This window comes from Argiope bruennichi, chromosome 10 (genome assembly GCF_947563725.1).
Source record: "Argiope bruennichi chromosome 10, qqArgBrue1.1, whole genome shotgun sequence".
Classification (NCBI taxonomy): Eukaryota; Metazoa; Arthropoda; class Arachnida; order Araneae; family Araneidae; genus Argiope; species Argiope bruennichi.
The window spans coordinates 123639269-123666923 of NC_079160.1; the positions used below are offsets into that span (position 1 = coordinate 123639269).

General features: G+C 40.7%; 1 protein-coding gene across 1 annotated transcript in view; it reads right to left on the minus strand.

Moving 5' to 3' along the window:
• The window catches only part of LOC129987768 (fibroin heavy chain-like), a 60309-nt gene that overhangs the window by 11740 nt on the left and 20914 nt on the right, over positions 1-27655 (minus strand). The window contains exons 25-57 of the mRNA XM_056095706.1: positions 27239-27274; positions 26945-27190; positions 26103-26150; positions 25635-25901; positions 24803-24838; positions 24509-24754; positions 23667-23714; positions 23199-23465; positions 22098-22403; positions 20764-21303; positions 19663-19908; positions 18797-18868; positions 18329-18619; positions 17498-17533; positions 17240-17449; positions 16398-16445; positions 15906-16196; positions 14926-15111; positions 14695-14799; positions 13477-13521; positions 12467-12562; positions 10089-10103; positions 9681-9779; positions 7634-7783; positions 7451-7474; positions 5001-5105; positions 3813-3869; positions 2518-2916; positions 1687-1722; positions 1393-1638; positions 551-598; positions 410-460; positions 92-358 (exon numbers count right to left, since the gene is read on the minus strand). Of these exons, the coding sequence (XP_055951681.1) occupies positions 92-358; positions 410-460; positions 551-598; positions 1393-1638; positions 1687-1722; positions 2518-2916; positions 3813-3869; positions 5001-5105; positions 7451-7474; positions 7634-7783; positions 9681-9779; positions 10089-10103; positions 12467-12562; positions 13477-13521; positions 14695-14799; positions 14926-15111; positions 15906-16196; positions 16398-16445; positions 17240-17449; positions 17498-17533; positions 18329-18619; positions 18797-18868; positions 19663-19908; positions 20764-21303; positions 22098-22403; positions 23199-23465; positions 23667-23714; positions 24509-24754; positions 24803-24838; positions 25635-25901; positions 26103-26150; positions 26945-27190; positions 27239-27274 (5163 nt within the window). The remainder of the gene's footprint in view (positions 1-91; positions 359-409; positions 461-550; positions 599-1392; positions 1639-1686; positions 1723-2517; positions 2917-3812; positions 3870-5000; positions 5106-7450; positions 7475-7633; positions 7784-9680; positions 9780-10088; positions 10104-12466; positions 12563-13476; positions 13522-14694; positions 14800-14925; positions 15112-15905; positions 16197-16397; positions 16446-17239; positions 17450-17497; positions 17534-18328; positions 18620-18796; positions 18869-19662; positions 19909-20763; positions 21304-22097; positions 22404-23198; positions 23466-23666; positions 23715-24508; positions 24755-24802; positions 24839-25634; positions 25902-26102; positions 26151-26944; positions 27191-27238; positions 27275-27655) is intronic.

Sequence of the window (27655 nt, forward strand, 5' to 3'; positions counted from 1 at the left end):
TACTGAGCGGAAAAAATTAAAATAAGATATTTTGAAGATTATGTTCCCAAATACTTTAAACATATACGAATAATATTTAAAATCACTCTACCTCCTGGTCCGCCTGGACCTCCTGGTCCACCGGGACCTCCTGGACCACCGGGACCTCCTGGCGCTCCAGGTGCTCCTCCCGGACCAAATCCAGCTCCACCTCCAGGGCCAAATCCAGCCCCACCTGGTCCAACGCCTCCAGGGCCTCCTCCTGGTGCACCTCCAACAGTTACGTCGACATCCACTGTTACGGGACCCTCACCTCCTGCACCGCCTGGTCCTGCACCACCTGGTCCGACTCCTCCAGGTCCATAACCTCCGGCTCCACCTGGTCTGACTCCTCCTGGTCCATAACGTCCGGCTCCACCTGGTCCAAAACCTCCGGCTCCACCTGGTCCGACTCCTCCTGGACCATAACCTCCGGCTCCACCTGGTCCGACTCCTCCTGGTCCATAACCTCCGGCTCCACCTGGTCCGACTCCTCCTGGTCCATAACCTCCGGCTCCACCTGGTCCAAAACCTCCGGCTCCACCTGGTCCATAACCTCCGGCGCCTCCTGGTCCGGATCCTACAGATCATAAAATATATAAATATCTATAACAGTAAATAATGATACTAAAAGATTTCATTTCTTATAGGACATGCAATCTGTAACAATGAATTCCACAAAATTGGATACTTTCAGACATCCTGTGTGAAGACAACCAAGCAAAATAGTCGAAAAAAATATTTATTTGTATTTCCGATAAAAATATATTCTTTTAATGTTTAGTTTCCGATTTTCCAGTTAGTGTTCGTTTTCTCTTCTCTTATGTATTTGGCGATTTCAGTTTATTCCTCTTCAATGTGTAGCTATTCCTTACGACAGAACTACTCCTATATCAACTTGGGCAAGGATGGAACGTATATAAAAAAGGGAAATATAAATCTTCCGTATAAAGTATCAGCCAATACAAACAACTATCTTGAGAATATTAAAGATGTAAAATTTTCTTAGGAAATACATTTTATTTCCTCTTTTTTCGTTTCTGTTAGTAAAGATTCTTCTTTTCCTTGAAATTTCAAATATCAGCATTATAAATAATGTTTGTTCGATCCAATACCTTTCAATGAATATTCAGAGTAAAATCAATGCACCCGAAATTATTTTCAACAATTTATTATTTGGCTTCGACGAATATTGCATTAAAAAAATTCAAATCTTCAAGCACGATGTGGCAATTGCAAAGAAATGAAGATATTATCAAATTATAGGATAAGAATGTTGAAAATACTACGCGGAAAAAATTAAAATAGGATATCTTGAAGATTATGTTCCCAAATACTTTAAACATATACGAATAATATTTAAAATCACTCTACCTCCTGGTCCGCCTGGACCTCCTGGTCCACCGGGACCTCCTGGACCACCGGGACCTCCTGGCGCTCCAGGTGCTCCTCCTGCACCAGGTCCAAATCCTCCGGGTCCAACGCCGCCGGGACCTCCGCCTGCTCCTTCAGGACCTACTGTTACGTCCACTTCCACTGTTACGGGACCCTCGCCTCCTGCACCGCCCGGTCCTGCACCACCTGGTCCGACTCCTCCAGGTCCATAACCTCCGGCTCCACCTGGTCCAAAACCTCCGGCTCCACCTGGTCCAAAACCTCCGGCCCCACCTGGTCCATAACCTCCGGCGCCTCCTGGTCCGGATCCTACAGATCATAAAATATATAAATATCTATAACAGTAAATAATGATGCTAAAAGATTTCAACCTCTTATATGACATGCAATCTGTAACAATGAATTCCCCAAAATTGGATACTTTCAGCCATCCTGTGTGAAGACAACCAAACAAAATAATCGAAAACAATATTTATTTGTATTTACAATAAAAATATATTCTTTTAATGTTTAGTTTCCGGTTTTTCAGTTTGTGTTTGTTTTCTCTTCTCTTATGTATTTGGCTATTTAAGATTATTCCACTTCTATGTATTGCTATTCCTTACGACCGAACGACTGCTATATCAACTTGGGCAAAGATGGAACGTTTATAAAAAAGGGAAATATAAATCTCCCGTATAAAGTATTAGTCAATACAATCAACTATCTTGAGAATATTAAAGATATAAAATTTTCTTAAGAAATACATTTTATTTCCTCTTTTTTCGTTTCTGTTAGTAAAGATTCTTTTTTTCCTTGAAATTTCAAATATCAGCATTTTAAATAATGTTTGTTCGATCCAATACCTTTCAGTGAATATTCAGAGTAAAATCAATGCACCCGAAATTATTTTCAACAATTTATTATTTGGCTTCGACGAATATTGCATTAAAATAATTCAAATCTTCAAGCACGATGTGGCAATTGCAAAGAAATGAAGATATTATCAAATTATAGGATTAGAATGATGAAAATACTGAGCGGAAAAAATTAAAATAAGATATTTTGAAGATTATGTTCCCAAATACTTTAAACATATACGAATAATATTTAAAATCACTCTACCTCCTGGTCCGCCTGGACCTCCTGGTCCACCGGGACCTCCTGGACCACCGGGACCTCCTGGCGCTCCAGGTGCTCCTCCCGGACCAAATCCAGCTCCACCTCCAGGGCCAAATCCAGCCCCACCTGGTCCAACGCCTCCAGGGCCTCCTCCTGGTGCACCTCCAACAGTTACGTCGACATCCACTGTTACGGGACCCTCACCTCCTGCACCGCCTGGTCCTGCACCACCTGGTCCGACTCCTCCAGGTCCATAACCTCCGGCTCCACCTGGTCTGACTCCTCCTGGTCCATAACGTCCGGCTCCACCTGGTCCGACTCCTCCTGGACCATAACCTCCGGCTCCACCTGGTCCGACTCCTCCTGGTCCATAACCTCCGGCTCCACCTGGTCCGACTCCTCCTGGTCCATAACCTCCGGCTCCACCTGGTCCAAAACCTCCGGCTCCACCTGGTCCATAACCTCCGGCGCCTCCTGGTCCGGATCCTACAGATCATAAAATATATAAATATCTATAACAGTAAATAATGATACTAAAAGATTTCATTTCTTATAGGACATGCAATCTGTAACAATGAATTCCACAAAATTGGATACTTTCAGACATCCTGTGTGAAGACAACCAAGCAAAATAGTCGAAAAAAATATTTATTTGTATTTCCGATAAAAATATATTCTTTTAATGTTTAGTTTCCGATTTTCCAGTTAGTGTTCGTTTTGTCTTCTCTTATGTATTTGGCGATTTCAGTTTATTCCTCTTCAATGTGTAGCTATTCCTTACGACAGAACTACTCCTATATCAACTTGGGCAAGGATGGAACGTATATAAAAAAGGGAAATATAAATCTTCCGTATAAAGTATCAGCCAATACAAACAACTATCTTGAGAATATTAAAGATGTAAAATTTTCTTAGGAAATACATTTTATTTCCTCTTTTTTCGTTTCTGTTAGTAAAGATTCTTCTTTTCCTTGAAATTTCAAATATCAGCATTATAAATAATGTTTGTTCGATCCAATACCTTTCAATGAATATTCAGAGTAAAATCAATGCACCCGAAATTATTTTCAACAATTTATTATTTGGCTTCGACGAATATTGCATTAAAAAAATTCAAATCTTCAAGCACGATGTGGCAATTGCAAAGAAATGAAGATATTATCAAATTATAGGATAAGAATGTTGAAAATACTACGCGGAAAAAATTAAAATAGGATATCTTGAAGATTATGTTCCCAAATACTTTAAACATATACGAATAATATTTAAAATCACTCTACCTCCTGGTCCGCCTGGACCTCCTGGTCCACCGGGACCTCCTGGACCACCGGGACCTCCTGGCGCTCCAGGTGCTCCTCCTGCACCAGGTCCAAATCCTCCGGGTCCAACGCCGCCGGGACCTCCGCCTGCTCCTTCAGGACCTACTGTTACGTCCACTTCCACTGTTACGGGACCCTCGCCTCCTGCACCGCCCGGTCCTGCACCACCTGGTCCGACTCCTCCAGGTCCATAACCTCCGGCTCCACCTGGTCCAAAACCTCCGGCTCCACCTGGTCCAAAACCTCCGGCCCCACCTGGTCCATAACCTCCGGCGCCTCCTGGTCCGGATCCTACAGATCATAAAATATATAAATATCTATAACAGTAAATAATGATGCTAAAAGATTTCAACCTCTTATATGACATGCAATCTGTAACAATGAATTCCACAAAATTGGATACTTTCAGCCATCCTGTGTGAAGACAACCAAACAAAATAATCGAAAACAATATTTATTGGTATTTACAATAAAAATATATTCTTTTAATGTTTAGTTTCCGGTTTTCCAGTTTGTGTTTGTTTTCTCTTCTCTTATGTATTTGGCTATTTAAGATTATTCCACTTCTATGTATTGCTATTCCTTACGACCGAACGACTGCTATATCAACTTGGGCAAAGATGGAACGTTTATAAAAAAGGGAAATATAAATCTCCCGTATAAAGTATTAGTCAATACAATCAACTATCTTGAGAATATTAAAGATGTTAAATTTTCTTAAGAAATACATTTTATTTCCTCTTTTTTCGTTTCTGTTAGTAAAGATTCTTTTTTTCCTTGAAATTTCAAATATCAGCATTTTAAATAATGTTTGTTCGATCCAATACCTTTCAGTGAATATTCAGAGTAAAATCAATGCACCCGAAATTATTTTCAACAATTTATTATTTGGCTTCGACGAATATTGCATTAAAATAATTCAAATCTTCAAGCACGATGTGGCAATTGCAAAGAAATGAAGATATTATCAAATTATAGGATTAGAATGATGAAAATACTGAGCGGAAAAAATTAAAATAAGATATTTAAAAGATTATGTTCCCAAATACTTTAAACATATACGAATAATATTTAAAATCACTCTACCTCCTGGTCCGCCTGGACCTCCTGGTCCACCGGGACCTCCTGGCGCTCCAGGTGCTCCTCCCGGACCAAATCCAGCTCCACCTCCAGGGCCAAATCCAGCCCCACCTGGTCCAACGCCTCCAGGGCCTCCTCCTGGTGCACCTCCAACAGTTACGTCGACATCCACTGTTACGGGACCCTCACCTCCTGCACCGCCTGGTCCTGCACCACCTGGTCCGACTCCTCCAGGTCCATAACCTCCGGCTCCACCTGGTCTGACTCCTCCTGGTCCATAACGTCCGGCTCCACCTGGTCCAAAACCTCCGGCTCCACCTGGTCCGACTCCTCCTGGACCATAACCTCCGGCTCCACCTGGTCCGACTCCTCCTGGTCCATAACCTCCGGCTCCACCTGGTCCGACTCCTCCTGGTCCGACTCCTCCTGGTCCATAACCTCCGGCTCCACCTGGTCCAAAACCTCCGGCTCCACCTGGTCCATAACCTCCGGCGCCTCCTGGTCCGGATCCTACAGATCATAAAATATATAAATATCTATAACAGTAAATAATGATACTAAAAGATTTCATTTCTTATAGGACATGCAATCTGTAACAATGAATTCCACAAAATTGGATACTTTCAGACATCCTGTGTGAAGACAACCAAGCAAAATAGTCGAAAAAAATATTTATTTGTATTTCCGATAAAAATATATTCTTTTAATGTTTAGTTTCCGATTTTCCAGTTAGTGTTCGTTTTCTCTTCTCTTATGTATTTGGCGATTTCAGTTTATTCCTCTTCAATGTGTAGCTATTCCTTACGACAGAACTACTCCTATATCAACTTGGGCAAGGATGGAACGTATATAAAAAAGGGAAATATAAATCTTCCGTATAAAGTATCAGCCAATACAAACAACTATCTTGAGAATATTAAAGATGTAAAATTTTCTTAGGAAATACATTTTATTTCCTCTTTTTTCGTTTCTGTTAGTAAAGATTCTTCTTTTCCTTGAAATTTCAAATATCAGCATTATAAATAATGTTTGTTCGATCCAATACCTTTCAATGAATATTCAGAGTAAAATCAATGCACCCGAAATTATTTTCAACAATTTATTATTTGGCTTCGACGAATATTGCATTAAAAAAATTCAAATCTTCAAGCACGATGTGGCAATTGCAAAGAAATGAAGATATTATCAAATTATAGGATAAGAATGTTGAAAATACTACGCGGAAAAAATTAAAATAGGATATCTTGAAGATTATGTTCCCAAATACTTTAAACATATACGAATAATATTTAAAATCACTCTACCTCCTGGTCCGCCTGGACCTCCTGGTCCACCGGGACCTCCTGGACCACCGGGACCTCCTGGCGCTCCAGGTGCTCCTCCTGCACCAGGTCCAAATCCTCCGGGTCCAACGCCGCCTGGACCTCCGCCTGCTCCTTCAGGACCTACTGTTACGTCCACTTCCACTGTTACGGGACCCTCGCCTCCTGCACCGCCCGGTCCGACTCCTCCAGGTCCATAACCTCCGGCTCCACCTGGTCCAAAACCTCCGCCTCCACCTGGTCCAAAACCTCCGGCCCCACCTGGTCCATAACCTCCGGCGCCTCCTGGTCCGGATCCTACAGATCATAAAATATATAAATATCTATAACAGTAAATAATGATGCTAAAAGATTTCAACCTCTTATATGACATGCAATCTGTAACAATGAATTCCACAAAATTGGATACTTTCAGCCATCCTGTGTGAAGACAACCAAACAAAATAATCGAAAACAATATTTATTTGTATTTACAATAAAAATATATTCTTTTAATGTTTAGTTTCCGGTTTTCCAGTTTGTGTTTGTTTTCTCTTCTCTTATGTATTTGGCTATTTAAGATTATTCCACTTCTATGTATTGCTATTCCTTACGACCGAACGACTGCTATATCAACTTGGGCAAAGATGGAACGTTTATAAAAAAGGGAAATATAAATCTCCCGTATAAAGTATTAGTCAATACAATCAACTATCTTGAGAATATTAAAGATGTTAAATTTTCTTAAGAAATACATTTTATTTCCTCTTTTTTCGTTTCTGTTAGTAAAGATTCTTTTTTTCCTTGAAATTTCAAATATCCGCATTTTAAATAATGTTTGTTCGATCCAATACCTTTCAGTGAATATTCAGAGTAAAATCAATGCACCCGAAATTATTTTCAACAATTTATTATTTGGCTTCGACGAATATTGCATTAAAATAATTCAAATCTTCAAGCACGATGTGGCAATTGCAAAGAAATGAAGATATTATCAAATTATAGGATTAGAATGATGAAAATACTGAGCGGAAAAAATTAAAATAAGATATTTTGAAGATTATGTTCCCAAATACTTTAAACATATACGAATAATATTTAAAATCACTCTACCTCCTGGTCCGCCTGGACCTCCTGGTCCACCGGGACCTCCTGGACCACCGGGACCTCCTGGCGCTCCAGGTGCTCCTCCCGGACCAAATCCAGCTCCACCTCCAGGGCCAAATCCAGCCCCACCTGGTCCAACGCCTCCAGGGCCTCCTCCTGGTGCACCTCCAACAGTTACGTCGACATCCACTGTTACGGGACCCTCACCTCCTGCACCGCCTGGTCCTGCACCACCTGGTCCGACTCCTCCAGGTCCATAACCTCCGGCTCCACCTGGTCTGACTCCTCCTGGTCCATAACGTCCGGCTCCACCTGGTCCAAAACCTCCGGCTCCACCTGGTCCGACTCCTCCTGGACCATAACCTCCGGCTCCACCTGGTCCGACTCCTCCTGGTCCATAACCTCCGGCTCCACCTGGTCCAAAACCTCCGGCTCCACCTGGTCCATAACCTCCGGCGCCTCCTGGTACGGATCCTACAGATCATAAAATATATAAATATCTATAACAGTAAATAATGATACTAAAAGATTTCATTTCTTATAGGACATGCAATCTGTAACAATTAATTCCACAAAATTGGATACTTTCAGACATCCTGTGTGAAGACAACCAAGCAAAATAGTCGAAAAAAATATTTATTTGTATTTCCGATAAAAATATATTCTTTTAATGTTTAGTTTCCGATTTTCCAGTTAGTGTTCGTTTTGTCTTCTCTTATGTATTTGGCGATTTCAGTTTATTCCTCTTCAATGTGTAGCTATTCCTTACGACAGAACTACTCCTATATCAACTTGGGCAAGGATGGAACGTATATAAAAAAGGGAAATATAAATCTTCCGTATAAAGTATCAGCCAATACAAACAACTATCTTGAGAATATTAAAGATGTAAAATTTTCTTAGGAAATACATTTTATTTCCTCTTTTTTCGTTTCTGTTATTAAAGATTCTTCTTTTCCTTGAAATTTCAAATATCAGCATTATAAATAATGTTTGTTCGATCCAATACCTTTCAATGAATATTCAGAGTAAAATCAATGCACCCGAAATTATTTTCAACAATTTATTATTTGGCTTCGACGAATATTGCATTAAAAAATTCAAATCTTCAAGCACGATGTGGCAATTGCAAAGAAATGAAGATATTATCAAATTATAGGATTAGAATGTTGAAAATACTACGCGGAAAAAATTAAAATAGGATATCTTGAAGATTATGTTCCCAAATATTTTAAACATATACGAAGAATATTTAAAATCACTCTACCTCCTGGTCCACCGGGACCTCCTGGACCACCGGGACCTCCTGGCGCTCCAGGTGCTCCTCCTGCACCAGGTCCAAATCCTCCGGGTCCAACGCCGCCGGGACCTCCGCTTGCTCCTTCAGGACCTACTGTTACGTCCACTTCCACTGTTACGGGACCCTCGCCTCCTGCACCACCTGGTCCGACTCCTCCAGGTCCATAACCTCCAGCTCCACCTGGTCCAAAACCTCCGGCTCCACCTGGTCCAAAACCTCCGGCCCCACCTGGTCCATAACCTCCGGCGCCTCCTGGTCCGGATCCTACAGATCATAAAATATATAAATATCTATAACAGTAAATAATGATGCTAAAAGATTTCAACCTCTTATATGACATGCAATCTGTAACAATGAATTCCACAAAATTGGATACTTTCAGCCATCCTGTGTGAAGACAACCAAACAAAATAATCGAAAACAATATTTATTTGTATTTACAATAAAAATATATTCTTTTAATGTTTAGTTTCCGGTTTTCCAGTTTGTGTTTCTTTTCTCTTCTCTTATGTATTTGGCTATTTAAGATTATTCCACTTCTATGTATTTTTATTCCTTACGACCGAACGACTGCTATATCAACTTGGGCAAAGATTGAACGTTTATAAAAAAGGGAAATATAAATCTCCCGTATAAAGTATTAGTCAATACAATCAACTATCTTGAGAATATTAAAGATGTAAAATTTTCTTAAGAAATACATTTTATTTCCTCTTTTTTCGTTTCTGTTAGTAAAGATTCTTTTTTTCCTTGAAATTTCAAATATCAGCATTTTAAATAATGTTTGTTCGATCCAATACCTTTCAGTGAATATTCAGAGTAAAATCAATGCACCCGAAATTATTTTCAACAATTTATTATTTGGCTTCGACGAATATTGCATTAAAATAATTCAAATCTTCAAGCACGATGTGGCAATTGCAAAGAAATGAAGATATTATCAAATTATAGGATTAGAATGATGAAAATACTGAGCGGAAAAAATTAAAATAAGATATTTTGAAGATTATGTTCCCAAATACTTTAAACATATACGAATAATATTTAAAATCACTCTACCTCCTGGTCCGCCTGGACCTCCTGGTCCACCGGGACCTCCTGGACCACCGGGACCTCCTGGCGCTCCAGGTGCTCCTCCCGGACCAAATCCAGCTCCACCTCCAGGGCCAAATCCAGCCCCACCTGGTCCAACGCCTCCAGGGCCTCCTCCTGGTGCACCTCCAACAGTTACGTCGACATCCACTGTTACGGGACCCTCACCTCCTGCACCGCCTGGTCCTGCACCACCTGGTCGGACTCCTCCAGGTCCATAACCTCCGGCTCCACCTGGTCCGACTCCTCCAGGTCCATAACCTCCGGCTCCACCTGGTCTGACTCCTCCTGGTCCATAACGTCCGGCTCCACCTGGTCCAAAACCTCCGGCTCCACCTGGTCCGACTCCTCCTGGTCCATAACCTCCGGCTCCACCTGGCCCGACTCCTCCTGGTCCATAACCTCCGGCTCCACCAGGTCCAAAACCTCCGGCTCCACCTGGTCCATAACCTCCGGCGCCTCTTGGTCCGGATACTACAGATCATAAAATATATAAATATCTATAACAGTAAATAATGATACTAAAAGATTTCATTTCTTATAGGACATGCAATCTGTAACAATTAATTCCACAAAATTGGATACTTTCAGACATCTTGTGTGAAGACAACCAAGCAAAATAGTCGAAAAAAATATTTATTTGTATTTCCAATAAAAATATATTCTTTTAATGTTTAGTTTCCGTATTTCCAGTTAGTGTTCGTTTTCTCTTCTCTTATGTATTTGGCGATTTCAGTTTATTCCTCTTCAATGTGTAGCTATTCCTTACGACAGAACTACTCCTATATCAACTTGGGCAAGGATGGAACGTATATAAAAAAGGGAAATATAAATCTCCCGTATAAAGTATCAGCCAATACAAACAACTATCTTGAGAATATTAAAGATGTAAAATTTTCTTAGGAAATACATTTTATTTCCTCTTTTTTCGTTTCTGTTAGTAAAGATTCTTCTTTTCCTTGAAATTTCAAATATCAGCATTATAAATAATGTTTGTTCGATCCAATACCTTTCAATGAATATTCAGAGTAAAATCAATGCACCGGAAATTATTTTCAACAATTTATTATTTGGCTTCGACGAATATTGCATTAAAAAAATTCAAATCTTCAAGCACGATGTGGCAATTGCAAAAAAATGAAGATATTATCAAATTATAGGATTAGAATGTTGAAAATACTACGCGGAAAAAATTAAAATAGGATATCTTGAAGATTATGTTCAAAAATACTTTAAACATATACGAATAATATTTAAAATCACTCTACCTCCTGGTCCGCCTGGACCTCCTGGTCCACCGGGACCTCCTGGACCACCGGGACCTCCTGGCGCTCCAGGTGCTCCTCCTGCTCCAGGTCCAAATCCTCCGGGTCCAACGCCGCCGGGACCTCCACCTGCTCCTTCAGGACCTACTGTTACGTCCACTTCCACTGTTACGGGACCCTCGCCTCCTGCACCGCCCGGTCCTGCACCACCTGGTCCGACTCCTCCAGGTCCATAACCTCCGGCTCCACCTGGTCCAAAACCTCCGGCTCCACCTGGTCCAAAACCTCCGGCCCCACCTGGTCCAAAACCTCCGGCCCCACCTGGTCCATAACCTCCGGCGCCTCCTGGTCCGGATCCTACAGATCATAAAATATATAAATATCTATAACAGTAAATAATGATGCTAAAAGATTTACACCTCTTATATGGCATGCAATTTGTAACAATGAATTCCACAAAATTGGATACTTTCAGCCATCCTGTGTGAAGACAACCAAACAAAATAATCGAAAACAATATTTATTTGTATTTACAATAAAAATATATTCTTTTAATGTTTAGTTTCCGGTTTTCCAGTTTGTGTTTGTTTTCTCTTCTCTTATGTATTTGGCTATTTAAGATTATTCCACTTCTATGTATTGCTATTCCTTACGACCGAACGACTGCTATATCAACTTGGGCAAAGATGGAACGTTTATAAAAAAGGGAAATATAAATCTCCCGTATAAAGTATTAGTCAATACAATCAACTATCTTGAGAATATTAAAGATGTAAAATTTTCTTAAGAAATACATTTTATTTCCTCTTTTTTCGTTTCTGTTAGTAAAGATTCTTTTTTTCCTTGAAATTTCAAATATCAGCATTTTAAATAATGTTTGTTCGATCCAATACCTTTCAGTGAATATTCAGAGTAAAATCAATGCACCCGAAATTATTTTCAACAATTTATTATTTGGCTTCGACGAATATTGCTTTAAAATAATTCAAATCTTCAAGCACGATGTGGCAATTGCAAAGAAATGAAGATATTATCAAATTATAGGATTAGAATGATGAAAATACTGAGCGGAAAAAATTAAAATAAGATATTTTGAAGATTATGTTCCCAAATACTTTAAACATATACGAATAATATTTAAAATCACTCTACCTCCTGGTCCGCCTGGACCTCCTGGACCACCGGGACCTCCTGGCGCTCCAGGTGCTCCTCCCGGACCAAATCCAGCTCCACCTCCAGGGCCAAATCCAGCTCCACCTCCAGGGCCAAATCCAGCCCCACCTGGTCCAACGCCTCCAGGGCCTCCTCCTGGTGCACCTCCAACAGTTACGTCGACATCCACTGTTACGGGACCCTCACCTCCTGCACCGCCTGGTCCTGCACCACCTGGTCCGACTCCTCCAGGTCCATAACCTCCGGCTCCACCTGGTCTGACTCCTCCTGGTCCATAACGTCCGGCTCCACCTGGTCCAAAACCTCCGGCTCCACCTGGTCCGACTCCTCCTGGTCCATAACCTCCGGCTCCACCTGGTCCAAAACCTCCGGCTCCACCTGGTCCGACTCCTCCTGGTCCATAACCTCCGGCTCCACCTGGTCCAAAACGTCCGGCTCCACCTGGTCCAAAACCTCCGGCTCCACCTGGTCCATAACCTCCGGCGCCTCCTGGTCCGGATCCTACAGATCATAAAATATATAAATATCTATAACAGTAAATAATGATACTAAAAGATTTCATTTCTTATAGGACATGCAATCTGTAACAATAAATTCCACAAAATAGGATACTTTCAGACATCCTGTGTGAAGACAACCAAGCAAAATAGTCGAAAAAAATATTTATTTGTATTTCCAATAAAAATATATTCTTTTAATGTTTAGTTTCCGATTTTCCAGTTAGTGTTCGTTTTCTCTTCTCTTATGTATTTGGCGATTTCAGTTTATTCCTCTTCAATGTGTAGCTTTTCCTTACGACAGAACTACTCCTATATCAACTTGGGCAAGGATGGAACGTATATAAAAAAAGGGAAATATAAATCTCCCGTATAAAGTATCAGCCAATACAAACAACTATCTTGAGAATATTAAAGATGTAAAATTTTCTTAGGAAATACATTTTATTTCCTTTTTTTCGTTTCTGTTAGTAAAGATTCTTCTTTTCCTTGAAATTTCAAATATCAGCATTATAAGTAATGTTTGTTCGATCCAATACCTTTCAATGAATATTCAGAGTAAAATCAATGCACCCGAAATTATTTTCAACAATTTATTATTTGGCTTCGACGAATATTGCATTAAAAAAATTCAAATCTTCAAGCACGATGTGGCAATTGCAAAGAAATGAAGATATTATCATATTATAGGATTATAATGTTGAAAATACTACGCGGAAAAAATTAAAATAGGATATCTTGAAGATTATGTTCCCAAATACTTTAAACATATACGAATAATATTTAAAATCACTCTACCTCCTGGTCCGCCTGGACCTCCTGGTCCACCGGGACCTCCTGGACCACCGGGACCTCCTGGCGCTCCAGGTGCTCCTCCTGCACCAGGTCCAAATCCTCCGGGTCCAACGCCGCCGGGACCTCCGCCTGCTCCTTCAGGGCCTACTGTTACGTCCACTTCCACTGTTACGGGACCCTCGCCTCCTGCACCGCCCGGTCCTGCACCACCTGGTCCGACTCCTCCAGGTCCATAACCTCCGGCTCCACCTGGTCCAAAACCTCCGGCTCCACCTGGTCCAAAACCTCCGGCTCCACCTGGTCCATAACCTCCGGCGCCTCCTGGTCCGGATCCTACAGATCATAAAATATATAAATATCTATAACAGTAAATAATGATGCTAAAAGATTTCAACCTCTTATATGACATGCAATCTGTAACAATGAATTCCACAAAATTGGATACTTTCAGCCATCCTGTGTGAAGACAACCAAACAAAATAATCGAAAACAATATTTATTTGTATTTACAATAAAAATATATTCTTTTAATGTTTAGTTTCCGGTTTTCCAGTTTGTGTTTCTTTTCTCTTCTCTTATGTATTTGGCTATTTAAGATTATTCAACTTCTATGTATTGCTATTCCTTACGACCGAACGACTGCTATATCAACTTGGGCAAAGATGGAACGTTTATAAAAAAGGGAAATATAAATCTCCCGTATAAAGTATTAGTCAATACAATCAACTATCTTGAGAATATTAAAGATGTAAAATTTTCTTAAGAAATACATTTTATTTCCTCTTTTTTCGTTTCTGTTAGTAAAGATTCTTTTTTTCCTTGAAATTTCAAATATCAGCATTTTAAATAATGTTTGTTCGATCCAATACCTTTCAGTGAATATTCAGATTAAAATCAATGCACCCGAAATTATTTTCAACAATTTATTATTTGGCTTCGACGAATATTGCATTAAAATAATTCAAATCTTCAAGCACGATGTGGCAATTGCAAAGAAATGAAGATATTATCAAATTATAGGATTAGAATGATGAAAATACTGAGCGGAAAAAATTAAAATAAGATATTTTGAAGATTATGTTCCCAAATACTTTAAACATATACGAATAATATTTAAAATCACTCTACCTCCTGGTCCGCCTGGACCTCCTGGTCCACCGGGACCTCCTGGACCACCGGGACCTCCTGGCACTCCAGGTGCTCCTCCCGGACCAAATCCAGCTCCACCTCCAGGGCCAAATCCAGCTCCACCTCCAGGGCCAAATCCAGCCCCACCTGGTCCAACGCCTCCAGGGCCTCCTCCTGGTGCACCTCCAACAGTTACGTCGACATCCACTGTTACGGGACCCTCACCTCCTGCACCGCCTGGTCCTGCACCACCTGGTCCGACTCCTCCAGGTCCATAACCTCCGGCTCCACCTGGTCTGACTCCTCCTGGTCCATAACGTCCGGCTCCACCTGGTCCAAAACCTCCGGCTCCACCTGGTCCGACTCCTCCTGGTCCAAAACCTCCGGCTCCACCTGGTCCAAAACCTCCGGCTCCACCTGGTCCGACTCCTCCTGGTCCATAACCTCCGGCTCCACCTGGGCCAAAACCTCCGGCTCCACCTGGTCCAAAACCTCCGGCTCCACCTGGTCCATAACCTCCGGCGCCTCCTGGTCCGGATCCTACAGATCATAAAATATATAAATATCTATAACAGTAAATAATGATACTAAAAGATTTCATTTCTTATAGGACATGCAATCTGTAACAATGAATTCCACAAAATTGGATACTTTCAGACATCCTGTGTGAAGACAACCAAGCAAAATAGTCGAAAAAAATATTTATTTGTATTTCCAATAAAAATATATTCTTTTAATGTTTAGTTTCCGATTTTCCAGTTAGTGTTCGTTTTCTCTTCTCTTATGTATTTGGCGATTTCAGTTTATTCCTCTTCAATGTGTAGCTATTCCTTACGACAGAACTACTCCTATATCAACTTGGGCAAGGATGGAACGTATATAAAAAAGGGAAATATAAATCTCCCGTATAAAGTATCAGCCAATACAAACAACTATCTTGAGAATATTAAAGATGTAAAATTTTCTTAGGAAATACATTTTATTTCCTCTTATTTCGTTTCTGTTAGTAAAGATTCTTCTTTTCCTTGAAATTTCAAATATCAGCACTATAAATAATGTTTTTTCGATCCAATACCTTTCAATGAATATTCAGAGTAAAATCAATGCACCCGAAATTATTTTCAACAATTTATTATTTGGCTTCGACAAATATTGCATTAAAAAAATTCAAATCTTCAAGCACGATGTGGCAATTGCAAAGAAATGAAGATATTATCAAATTATAGGATTAGAATGATGAAAATACTGAGCGGAAAAAATTAAAATAAGATATTTTGAAGATTATGTTCCCAAATACTTTAAACATATACGAATAATATTTAAAATCACTCTACCTCCTGGTCCGCCTGGACCTCCTGGTCCACCGGGACCTCCTGGACCACCGGGACCTCCTGGCACTCCAGGTGCTCCTCCCGGACCAAATCCAGCTCCACCTCCAGGGCCAAATCCAGCTCCACCTCCAGGGCCAAATCCAGCCCCACCTGGTCCAACGCCTCCAGGGCCTCCTCCTGGTGCACCTCCAACAGTTACGTCGACATCCACTGTTACGGGACCCTCACCTCCTGCACCGCCTGGTCCTGCACCACCTGGTCCGACTCCTCCAGGTCCATAACCTCCGGCTCCACCTGGTCTGACTCCTCCTGGTCCATAACGTCCGGCTCCACCTGGTCCAAAACCTCCGGCTCCACCTGGTCCGACTCCTCCTGGTCCAAAACCTCCGGCTCCACCTGGTCCAAAACCTCCGGCTCCACCTGGTCCGACTCCTCCTGGTCCATAACCTCCGGCTCCACCTGGGCCAAAACCTCCGGCTCCACCTGGTCCAAAACCTCCGGCTCCACCTGGTCCATAACCTCCGGCGCCTCCTGGTCCGGATCCTACAGATCATAAAATATATAAATATCTATAACAGTAAATAATGATACTAAAAGATTTCATTTCTTATAGGACATGCAATCTGTAACAATGAATTCCACAAAATTGGATACTTTCAGACATCCTGTGTGAAGACAACCAAGCAAAATAGTCGAAAAAAATATTTATTTGTATTTCCAATAAAAATATATTCTTTTAATGTTTAGTTTCCGATTTTCCAGTTAGTGTTCGTTTTCTCTTCTCTTATGTATTTGGCGATTTCAGTTTATTCCTCTTCAATGTGTAGCTATTCCTTACGACAGAACTACTCCTATATCAACTTGGGCAAGGATGGAACGTATATAAAAAAGGGAAATATAAATCTCCCGTATAAAGTATCAGCCAATACAAACAACTATCTTGAGAATATTAAAGATGTAAAATTTTCTTAGGAAATACATTTTATTTCCTCTTATTTCGTTTCTGTTAGTAAAGATTCTTCTTTTCCTTGAAATTTCAAATATCAGCACTATAAATAATGTTTTTTCGATCCAATACCTTTCAATGAATATTCAGAGTAAAATCAATGCACCCGAAATTATTTTCAACAATTTATTATTTGGCTTCGACAAATATTGCATTAAAAAAATTCAAATCTTCAAGCACGATGTGGCAATTGCAAAGAAATGAAGATATTATCAAATTATAGGATTAGAATGTTGAAAATACAACGCGGAAAAAATTAAAATAGGATATCTTGAAGATTATGTCCCCAAATACTTTAAACATATACGAATAATATTTAAAATCACTCTACCTCCTGGTCCGCCTGGACCTCCTGGCGCTCCAGGTGCTCCTCCTGCACCAGGTCCAAATCCTCCGGGTCCAACGCCGCCGGGACCTCCGCCTGCTCCTTCAGGACCTACTGTTACGTCCACTTCCACTGTTACGGGACCCTCGCCTCCTGCACCGCCCGGTCCTGCACCACCTGGTCCGACTCCTCCAGGTCCATAACCTCCGGCTCCACCTGGTCCAAAACCTCCGGCTCCACCTGGTCCAAAACCTCCGGCCCCACCTGGTCCATAACCTCCGGCGCCTCCTGGTCCGGATCCTACAGATCATAAAATATATAAATATCTATAACAGTAAATAATGATGCTAAAAGATTTCAACCTCTTATATGACATGCAATCTGTAACAATGAATTCCACAAAATTGGATACTTTCAGCCCTTCTGTGTGAAGACAACCAAACAAAATAATCGAAAACAATATTTATTTGTATTTACAATAAAAATATATTCTTTTAATGTTTAGTTTCCGGTTTTCCAGTTTGTGTTTCTTTTCTCTTCTCTTATGTATTTGGCTATTTAAGATTATTCAACTTCTATGTATTGCTATTCCTTACGACCGAACGACTGCTATATCAACTTGGGCAAAGATGGAACGTTTATAAAAAAGGGAAATATAAATCTCCCGTATAAAGTATTAGTCAATACAATCAACTATCTTGAGAATATTAAAGATGTAAAATTTTCTTAAGAAATACATTTTATTTCCTCTTTTTTCGTTTCTGTTAGTAAAGATTCTTTTTTTCCTTGAAATTTCAAATATCAGCATTTTAAATAATGTTTGTTCGATCCAATACCTTTCAGTGAATATTCAGATTAAAATCAATGCACCCGAAATTATTTTCAACAATTTATTATTTGGCTTCGACGAATATTGCATTAAAATAATTCAAATCTTCAAGCACGATGTGGCAATTGCAAAGAAATGAAGATATTATCAAATTATAGGATTAGAATGATGAAAATACTGAGCGGAAAAAATTAAAATAAGATATTTTGAAGATTATGTTCCCAAATACTTTAAACATATACGAATAATATTTAAAATCACTCTACCTCCTGGTCCGCCTGGACCTCCTGGTCCACCGGGACCTCCTGGACCACCGGGACCTCCTGGCGCTCCAGGTGCTCCTCCCGGACCAAATCCAGCTCCACCTCCAGGGCCAAATCCAGCTCCACCTCCAGGGCCAAATCCAGCCCCACCTGGTCCAACGCCTCCAGGGCCTCCTCCTGGTGCACCTCCAACAGTTACGTCGACATCCACTGTTACGGGACCCTCACCTCCTGCACCGCCTGGTCCTGCACCACCTGGTCCGACTCCTCCAGGTCCATAACCTCCGGCTCCACCTGGTCTGACTCCTCCTGGTCCATAACGTCCGGCTCCACCTGGTCCAAAACCTCCGGCTCCACCTGGTCCGACTCCTCCTGGTCCATAACCTCCGGCTCCACCTGGTCCAAAACCTCCGGCTCCACCTGGTCCGACTCCTCCTGGTCCATAACCTCCGGCTCCACCTGGTCCAAAACCTCCGGCTCCACCTGGTCCAAAACCTCCGGCACCACCTGGTCCATAACCTCCGGCGCCTCCTGGTCCGGATCCTACAGATCATAAAATATATAAATATCTATAACAGTAAATAATGATACTAAAAGATTTCATTTCTTATAGGACATGCAATCTGTAACAATTAATTCCACAAAATTGGATACTTTCAGACATCCTGTGTGAAGACAACCAAGCAAAATAGTCGAAAAAAATATTTATTTGTATTTCCAATAAAAATATATTCTTTTAATGTTTAGTTTCCGATTTTCCAGTTAGTGTTCGTTTTCTCTTCTCTTATGTATTTGGCGATTTCAGTTTATTCCTCTTCAATGTGTAGCTTTTCCTTACGACAGAACTACTCCTATATCAACTTGGGCAAGGATGGAACGTATATAAAAAAGGGAAATATAAATCTCCCGTATAAAGTATCAGCCAATACAAACAACTATCTTGAGAATATTAAAGATGTAAAATTTTCTTAGGAAATACATTTTATTTCCTCTTTTTTCGTTTCTGTTAGTAAAGATTCTTCTTTTCCTTGAAATTTCAAATATCAGCATTATAAATAATGTTTGTTCGATCCAATACCTTTCAATGAATATTCAGAGTAAAATCAATGCACCCGAAATTATTTTCAACAATTTATTATTTGGCTTCGACGAATATTGCATTAAAAAAATTCAAATCTTCAAGCACGATGTGGCAATTGCAAAGAAATGAAGATATTATCATATTATAGGATTACAATGTTGAAAATACTACGCGGAAAAAATTAAAATAGGATATCTTGAAGATTATGTTCCCAAATACTTTAAACATATACGAATAATATTTAAAATCACTCTACCTCCTGGTCCACCTGGACCTCCTGGTCCACCGGGACCTCCTGGACCACCGGGACCTTCTGGCGCTCCAGGTGCTCCTCCTGCACCAGGTCCAAATCCTCCGGGTCCAACGCCGCCGGGACCTCCGCCTGCTCCTTCAGGACCTACTGTTACGTCCACTTCCACTGTTACGGGACCCTCGCCTCCTGCACCGCCCGGTCCTGCACCACCTGGTCCGACTCCTCCAGGTCCATAACCTCCGGCTCCACCTGGTCCAAAACCTCCGGCTCCACCTGGTCCATAACCTCTGGCGCCTCCTGGTCCGGATCCTACAGATCATAAAATATATAAATATCTATAACAGTAAATAATGATGCTAAAAGATTTCAACCTCTTATATGACATGCAATCTGTAACAATGAATTCCACAAAATTGGATACTTTCAGCCCTCCTGTGTGAAGACAACCAAACAAAATAATCGAAAACAATATTTATTTGTATTTACAATAAAAATATATTCTTTTAATGTTTAGTTTCCGGTTTTCCAGTTTGTGTTTCTTTTCTCTTCTCTTATGTATTTGGCTATTTAAGATTATTCCACTTCTATGTATTGCTATTCCTTACGACCGAACGACTGCTATATCAACTTGGGCAAAGATGGAACGTTTATAAAAAAGGGAAATATAAATCTCCCGTATAAAGTATTAGTCAATACAATCAACTATCTTGAGAATATTAAAGATGTAAAATTTTCTTAAGAAATACATTTTATTTCCTCTTTTTTCGTTTCTGTTAGTAAAGATTCTTTTTTTCCTTGAAATTTCAAATATCAGCATTTTAAATAATGTTTGTTCGATCCAATACCTTTCAGTGAATATTCAGAGTAAAATCAATGCACCCGAAATAATTTTCAACAATTTATTATTTGGCTTCGACGAATATTGCATTAAAATAATTCAAATCTTCAAGCACGATGTGGCAATTGCAAAGAAATGAAGATATTATCAAATTATAGGATTAGAATGATGAAAATACTGAGCGGAAAAAATTAAAATAAGATATTTTGAAGATTATGTTCCCAAATACTTTAAACATATACGAATAATATTTAAAATCACTCTACCTCCTGGTCCGCCTGGACCTCCTGGTCCACCGGGACCTCCTGGACCACCGGGACCTCCTGGCGCTCCAGGTGCTCCTCCCGGACCAAATCCAGCTCCACCTCCAGGGCCAAATCCAGCTCCACCTCCAGGGCCAAATCCAGCCCCACCTGGTCCAACGCCTCCAGGGCCTCCTCCTGGTGCACCTCCAACAGTTACGTCGACATCCACTGTTACGGGACCCTCACCTCCTGCACCGCCTGGTCCTGCACCACCTGGTCCGACTCCTCCAGGTCCATAACCTCCGGCTCCACCTGGTCTGACTCCTCCTGGTCCATAACGTCCGGCTCCACCTGGTCCAAAACCTCCGGCTCCACCTGGTCCGACTCCTCCTGGTCCATAACCTCCGGCTCCACCTGGTCCAAAACCTCCGGCTCCACCTGGTCCGACTCCTCCTGGTCCATAACCTCCGGCTCCACCTGGTCCAAAACCTCCGGCTCCACCTGGTCCAAAACCTCCGGCACCACCTGGTCCATAACCTCCGGCGCCTCCTAGTCCGGATCCTACAGATCATAAAATATATAAATATCTATAACAGTAAATAATGATACTAAAAGATTTCATTTCTTATAGGACATGCAATCTGTAACAATTAATTCCACAAAATTGGATACTTTCAGACATCCTGTGTGAAGACAACCAAGCAAAATAGTCGAAAAAAATATTTATTTGTATTTCCAATAAAAATATATTCTTTTAATGTTTAGTTTCCGATTTTCCAGTTAGTGTTCGTTTTCTCTTCTCTTATGTATTTGGCGATTTCAGTTTATTCCTCTTCAATGTGTAGCTTTTCCTTACGACAGAACTACTCCTATATCAACTTGGGCAAGGATGGAACGTATATAAAAAAGGGAAATATAAATCTCCCGTATAAAGTATCAGCCAATACAAACAACTATCTTGAGAATATTAAAGATGTAAAATTTTCTTAGGAAATACATTTTATTTCCTCTTTTTTCGTTTCTGTTAGTAAAGATTCTTCTTTTCCTTGAAATTTCAAATATCAGCATTATAAATAATGTTTGTTCGATCCAATACCTTTCAATGAATATTCAGAGTAAAATCAATGCACCCGAAATTATTTTCAACAATTTATTATTTGGCTTCGACGAATATTGCATTAAAAAAATTCAAATCTTCAAGCACGATGTGGCAATTGCAAAGAAATGAAGATATTATCATATTATAGGATTACAATGTTGAAAATACTACGCGGAAAAAATTAAAATAGGATATCTTGAAGATTATGTTCCCAAATACTTTAAACATATACGAATAATATTTAAAATCACTCTACCTCCTGGTCCACCTGGACCTCCTGGTCCACCGGGACCTCCTGGACCACCGGGACCTTCTGGCGCTCCAGGTGCTCCTCCTGCACCAGGTCCAAATCCTCCGGGTCCAACGCCGCCGGGACCTCCGCCTGCTCCTTCAGGACCTACTGTTACGTCCACTTCCACTGTTACGGGACCCTCGCCTCCTGCACCGCCCGGTCCTGCACCACCTGGTCCGACTCCTCCAGGTCCATAACCTCCGGCTCCACCTGGTCCAAAACCTCCGGCTCCACCTGGTCCATAACCTCTGGCGCCTCCTGGTCCGGATCCTACAGATCATAAAATATATAAATATCTATAACAGTAAATAATGATGCTAAAAGATTTCAACCTCTTATATGACATGCAATCTGTAACAATGAATTCCACAAAATTGGATACTTTCAGCCCTCCTGTGTGAAGACAACCAAACAAAATAATCGAAAACAATATTTATTTGTATTTACAATAAAAATATATTCTTTTAATGTTTAGTTTCCGGTTTTCCAGTTTGTGTTTCTTTTCTCTTCTCTTATGTATTTGGCTATTTAAGATTATTCCACTTCTATGTATTGCTATTCCTTACGACCGAACGACTGCTATATCAACTTGGGCAAAGATGGAACGTTTATAAAAAAGGGAAATATAAATCTCCCGTATAAAGTATTAGTCAATACAATCAACTATCTTGAGAATATTAAAGATGTAAAATTTTCTTAAGAAATACATTTTATTTCCTCTTTTTTCGTTTCTGTTAGTAAAGATTCTTTTTTTCCTTGAAATTTCAAATATCAGCATTTTAAATAATGTTTGTTCGATCCAATACCTTTCAGTGAATATTCAGAGTAAAATCAATGCACCCGAAATAATTTTCAACAATTTATTATTTGGCTTCGACGAATATTGCATTAAAATAATTCAAATCTTCAAGCACGATGTGGCAATTGCAAAGAAATGAAGATATTATCAAATTATAGGATTAGAATGATGAAAATACTGAGCGGAAAATATTAAAATAAGATATTTTGAAGATTATGTTCCCAAATACTTTAAACATATACGAATAATATTTAAAATCACTCTACCTCCTGGTCCGCCTGGACCTCCTGGTCCACCGGGACCTCCTGGACCACCGGGACCTCCTGGCGCTCCAGGTGCTCCTCCCGGACCAAATCCAGCTCCACCTCCAGGACCAAATCCAGCCCCACCTGGTCCAACGCCTCCAGGGCCTCCTCCTGGTGCACCTCCAACAGTTACGTCGACATCCACTGTTACGGGACCCTCACCTCCTGCACCGCCTGGTCCTGCACCACCTGGTCCGACTCCTCCAGGTCCATAACCTCCGGCTCCACCTGGTCTGACTCCTCCTGGTCCATAACGTCCGGCTCCACCTGGTCCAAAACCTCCGGCTCCACCTGGTCCGACTCCTCCTGGTCCATAACCTCCGGCTCCACCTGGTCCAAAACCTCCGGCTCCACCTGGTCCGACTCCTCCTGGTCCATAACCTCCGGCTCCACCTGGGCCAAAACCTCCGGCTCCACCTGGTCCAAAACCTCCGGCTCCACCTGGTCCATAACCTCCGGCGCCTCCTGGTCCGGATCCTACAGATCATAAAATATATAAATATCTATAACAGTAAATAATGATACTAAAAGATTTCATTTCTTATAGGACATGCAATCTGTAACAATGAATTCCACAAAATTGGATACTTTCAGACATCCTGTGTGAAGACAACCAAGCAAAATAGTCGAAAAAAATATTTATTTGTATTTCCAATAAAAATATATTCTTTTAATGTTTAGTTTCCGATTTTCCAGTTAGTGTTCGTTTTCTCTTCTCTTATGTATTTGGCGATTTCAGTTTATTCCTCTTCAATGTGTAGCTATTCCTTACGACAGAACTACTCCTATATCAACTTGGGCAAGGATGGAACGTATATAAAAAAGGGAAATATAAATCTCCCGTATAAAGTATCAGCCAATACAAACAACTATCTTGAGAATATTAAAGATGTAAAATTTTCTTAGGAAATACATTTTATTTCCTCTTATTTCGTTTCTGTTAGTAAAGATTCTTCTTTTCCTTGAAATTTCAAATATCAGCACTATAAATAATGTTTTTTCGATCCAATACCTTTCAATGAATATTCAGAGTAAAATCAATGCACCCGAAATTATTTTCAACAATTTATTATTTGGCTTCGACAAATATTGCATTAAAAAAATTCAAATCTTCAAGCACGATGTGGCAATTGCAAAGAAATGAAGATATTATCAAATTATAGGATTAGAATGTTGAAAATACAACGCGGAAAAAATTAAAATAGGATATCTTGAAGATTATGTCCCCAAATACTTTAAACATATACGAATAATATTTAAAATCACTCTACCTCCTGGTCCGCCTGGACCTCCTGGTCCACCGGGACCTCCTGGACCACCGGGACCTCCTGGCGCTCCAGGTGCTCCTCCTGCACCAGGTCCAAATCCTCCGGGTCCAACGCCGCCGGGACCTCCGCCTGCTCCTTCAGGACCTACTGTTACGTCCACTTCCACTGTTACGGGACCCTCGCCTCCTGCACCGCCCGGTCCTGCACCACCTGGTCCGACTCCTCCAGGTCCATAACCTCCGGCTCCACCTGGTCCAAAACCTCCGGCTCCACCTGGTCCAAAACCTCCGGCCCCACCTGGTCCATAACCTCCGGCGCCTCCTGGTCCGGATCCTACAGATCATAAAATATATAAATATCTATAACAGTAAATAATGATGCTAAAAGATTTCAACCTCTTATATGACATGCAATCTGTAACAATGAATTCCACAAAATTGGATACTTTCAGCCATCCTGTGTGAAGACAACCAAACAAAATAATCGAAAACAATATTTATTTGTATTTACAATAAAAATATATTCTTTTAATGTTTAGTTTCCGGTTTTCCAGTTTGTGTTTGTTTTCTCTTCTCTTATGTATTTGGCTATTTAAGATTATTCCACTTCTATGTATTGCTATTCCTTACGACCGAACGACTGCTATATCAACTTGGGCAAAGATGGAACGTTTATAAAAAAAGGGAAATATAAATCTCCCGTATAAAGTATTAGTCAATACAATCAACTATCATGAGAATATTAAAGATGTAAAATTTTCTTAGGAAATACATTTTATTTCCTCTTTTTTCGTTTCTGTTTGTAAAGATTCTTCTTTTCCTTGAAATTTCAAATATCAGCATTATAAATAATGTTTGTTCGATCCAATACCTTTTAGTGAATATTCAGAGTAAAATAAATGCACCCGAAATTATTTTCAATAATTTATTATTTGGCTTCGATGAATATTGAATAAAAAATATTCAAATCTTCAAGCACGATGTGGCAATTGCAAAGAAATGAAGATATTATGAAATTATAGGATTAGAATGTTGAAAATACTACGCGGAAAAAATTAAAATAGGATATTTTGAAGATACTGTTCCCAAATACTTTAAACATATACGAATAATATTTAAAATCACTCTACCTCCTGGTCCGCCAGGACCTCCTGGTCCACCGGGACCTCCTGGACCACCGGGACCTCCTGGCGCTCCAGGTGCTCCTCCCGGACCAAATCCAGCTCCACCTCCAGGGCCAAATCCAGCCCCACCTGGTCCAACGCCTCCAGGGCCTCCTCCTGGTGCACCTCCAACAGTTACGTCGACATCCACTGTTACGGGACCCTCACCTCCTGCACCGCCTGGTCCTGCACCACCTGGTCCGACTCCTCCAGGTCCATAACCTCCGGCTCCACCTGGTCTGACTCCTCCTGGTCCATAACGTCCGGCTCCACCTGGTCCAAAACCTCCGGCTCCACCTGGTCCGACTCCTCCTGGTCCATAACCTCCGGCTCCACCTGGTCCAAAACCTCCGGCTCCACCTGGTCCGACTCCTCCTGGTCCATAGCCTCCGGCTCCACCTGGTCCAAAACCTCCGGCTCCACCTGGTCCAAAACCTCCGGCTCCACCTGGTCCATAACCTCCGGCGCCTCCTGGTCCGGATCCTACAGATCATAAAATATATAAATATCTAAAACAGTAAATAATGATACTAAAAGATTTCATTTCTTATAGGACATGCAATCTGTAACAATGAATTCCACAAAATTGGATACTTTCAGACATATTGTGTGAAGACAACCAAGCAAAATAGTCGAAAAAAATATTTATTTGTATTTCCAATAAAAGTATATTCTTTTAATGTTTAGTTTCCGATTTTCCAGTTAGTGTTCGTTTTCTCTTCTCTTATGTATTTGGCGATTTCAGTTTATTCCTCTTCAATGTGTAGCTATTCCTTACGACAGAACTACTCCTATATCAACTTGGGCAAGGATGGAACGTATATAAAAAAGGGAAATATAAATCTCCCGTATAAAGTATCAGCCAATACAAACAACTATCTTGAGAATATTAAAGATGTAAAATTTTCTTAGGAAATACATTTTATTTCCTCTTATTTCGTTTCTGTTAGTAAAGATTCTTCTTTTCCTTGAAATTTCAAATATCAGCATTATAAATAATGTTTTTTCGATCCAATACCTTTCAATGAATATTCAGAGTAAAATCAATGCACCCGAAATTATTTTCAACAATTTATTATTTGGCTTCGACAAATATTGCATTAAAAAAATTCAAATCTTCAAGCACGATGTGGCAATTGCAAAGAAATGAAGATATTATAAAATTATAGAATTAGAATGTTGAAAATACAACGCGGAAAAAATTAAAATAGGATATCTTGAAGATTATGTCCCCAAATACTTTAAACATATACGAATAATATTTAAAATCACTCTACCTCCTGGTCCGCCTGGACCTCCTGGTCCACCGGGACCTCCTGGACCACCGGGACCTCCTGGCGCTCCAGGTGCTCCTCCTGCACCAGGTCCAAATCCTCCGGGTCCAACGCCGCCGGGACCTCCGCCTGCTCCTTCAGGACCTACTGTTACGTCCACTTCCACTGTTACGGGACCCTCGCCTCCTGCACCGCCCGGTCCTGCACCACCTGGTCCGACTCCTCCAGGTCCATAACCTCCGGCTCCACCTGGTCCAAAACCTCCGGCTCCACCTGGTCCAAAACCTCCGGCCCCACCTGGTCCATAACCTCCGGCGCCTCCTGGTCCGGATCCTACAGATCATAAAATATATAAATATCTATAACAGTAAATAATGATGCTAAAAGATTTCAACCTCTTATATGACATGCAATCTGTAACAATGAATTCCACAAAATTGGATACTTTCAGCCATCCTGTGTGAAGACAACCAAACAAAATAATCGAAAACAATATTTATTTGTATTTACAATAAAAATATATTCTTTTAATGTTTAGTTTCCGGTTTTCCAGTTTGTGTTTGTTTTCTCTTCTCTTATGTATTTGGCTATTTAAGATTATTCCACTTCTATGTATTGCTATTCCTTACGACCGAACGACTGCTATATCAACTTGGGCAAAGATGGAACGTTTATAAAAAAGGGAAATATAAATCTCCCGTATAAAGTATTAGT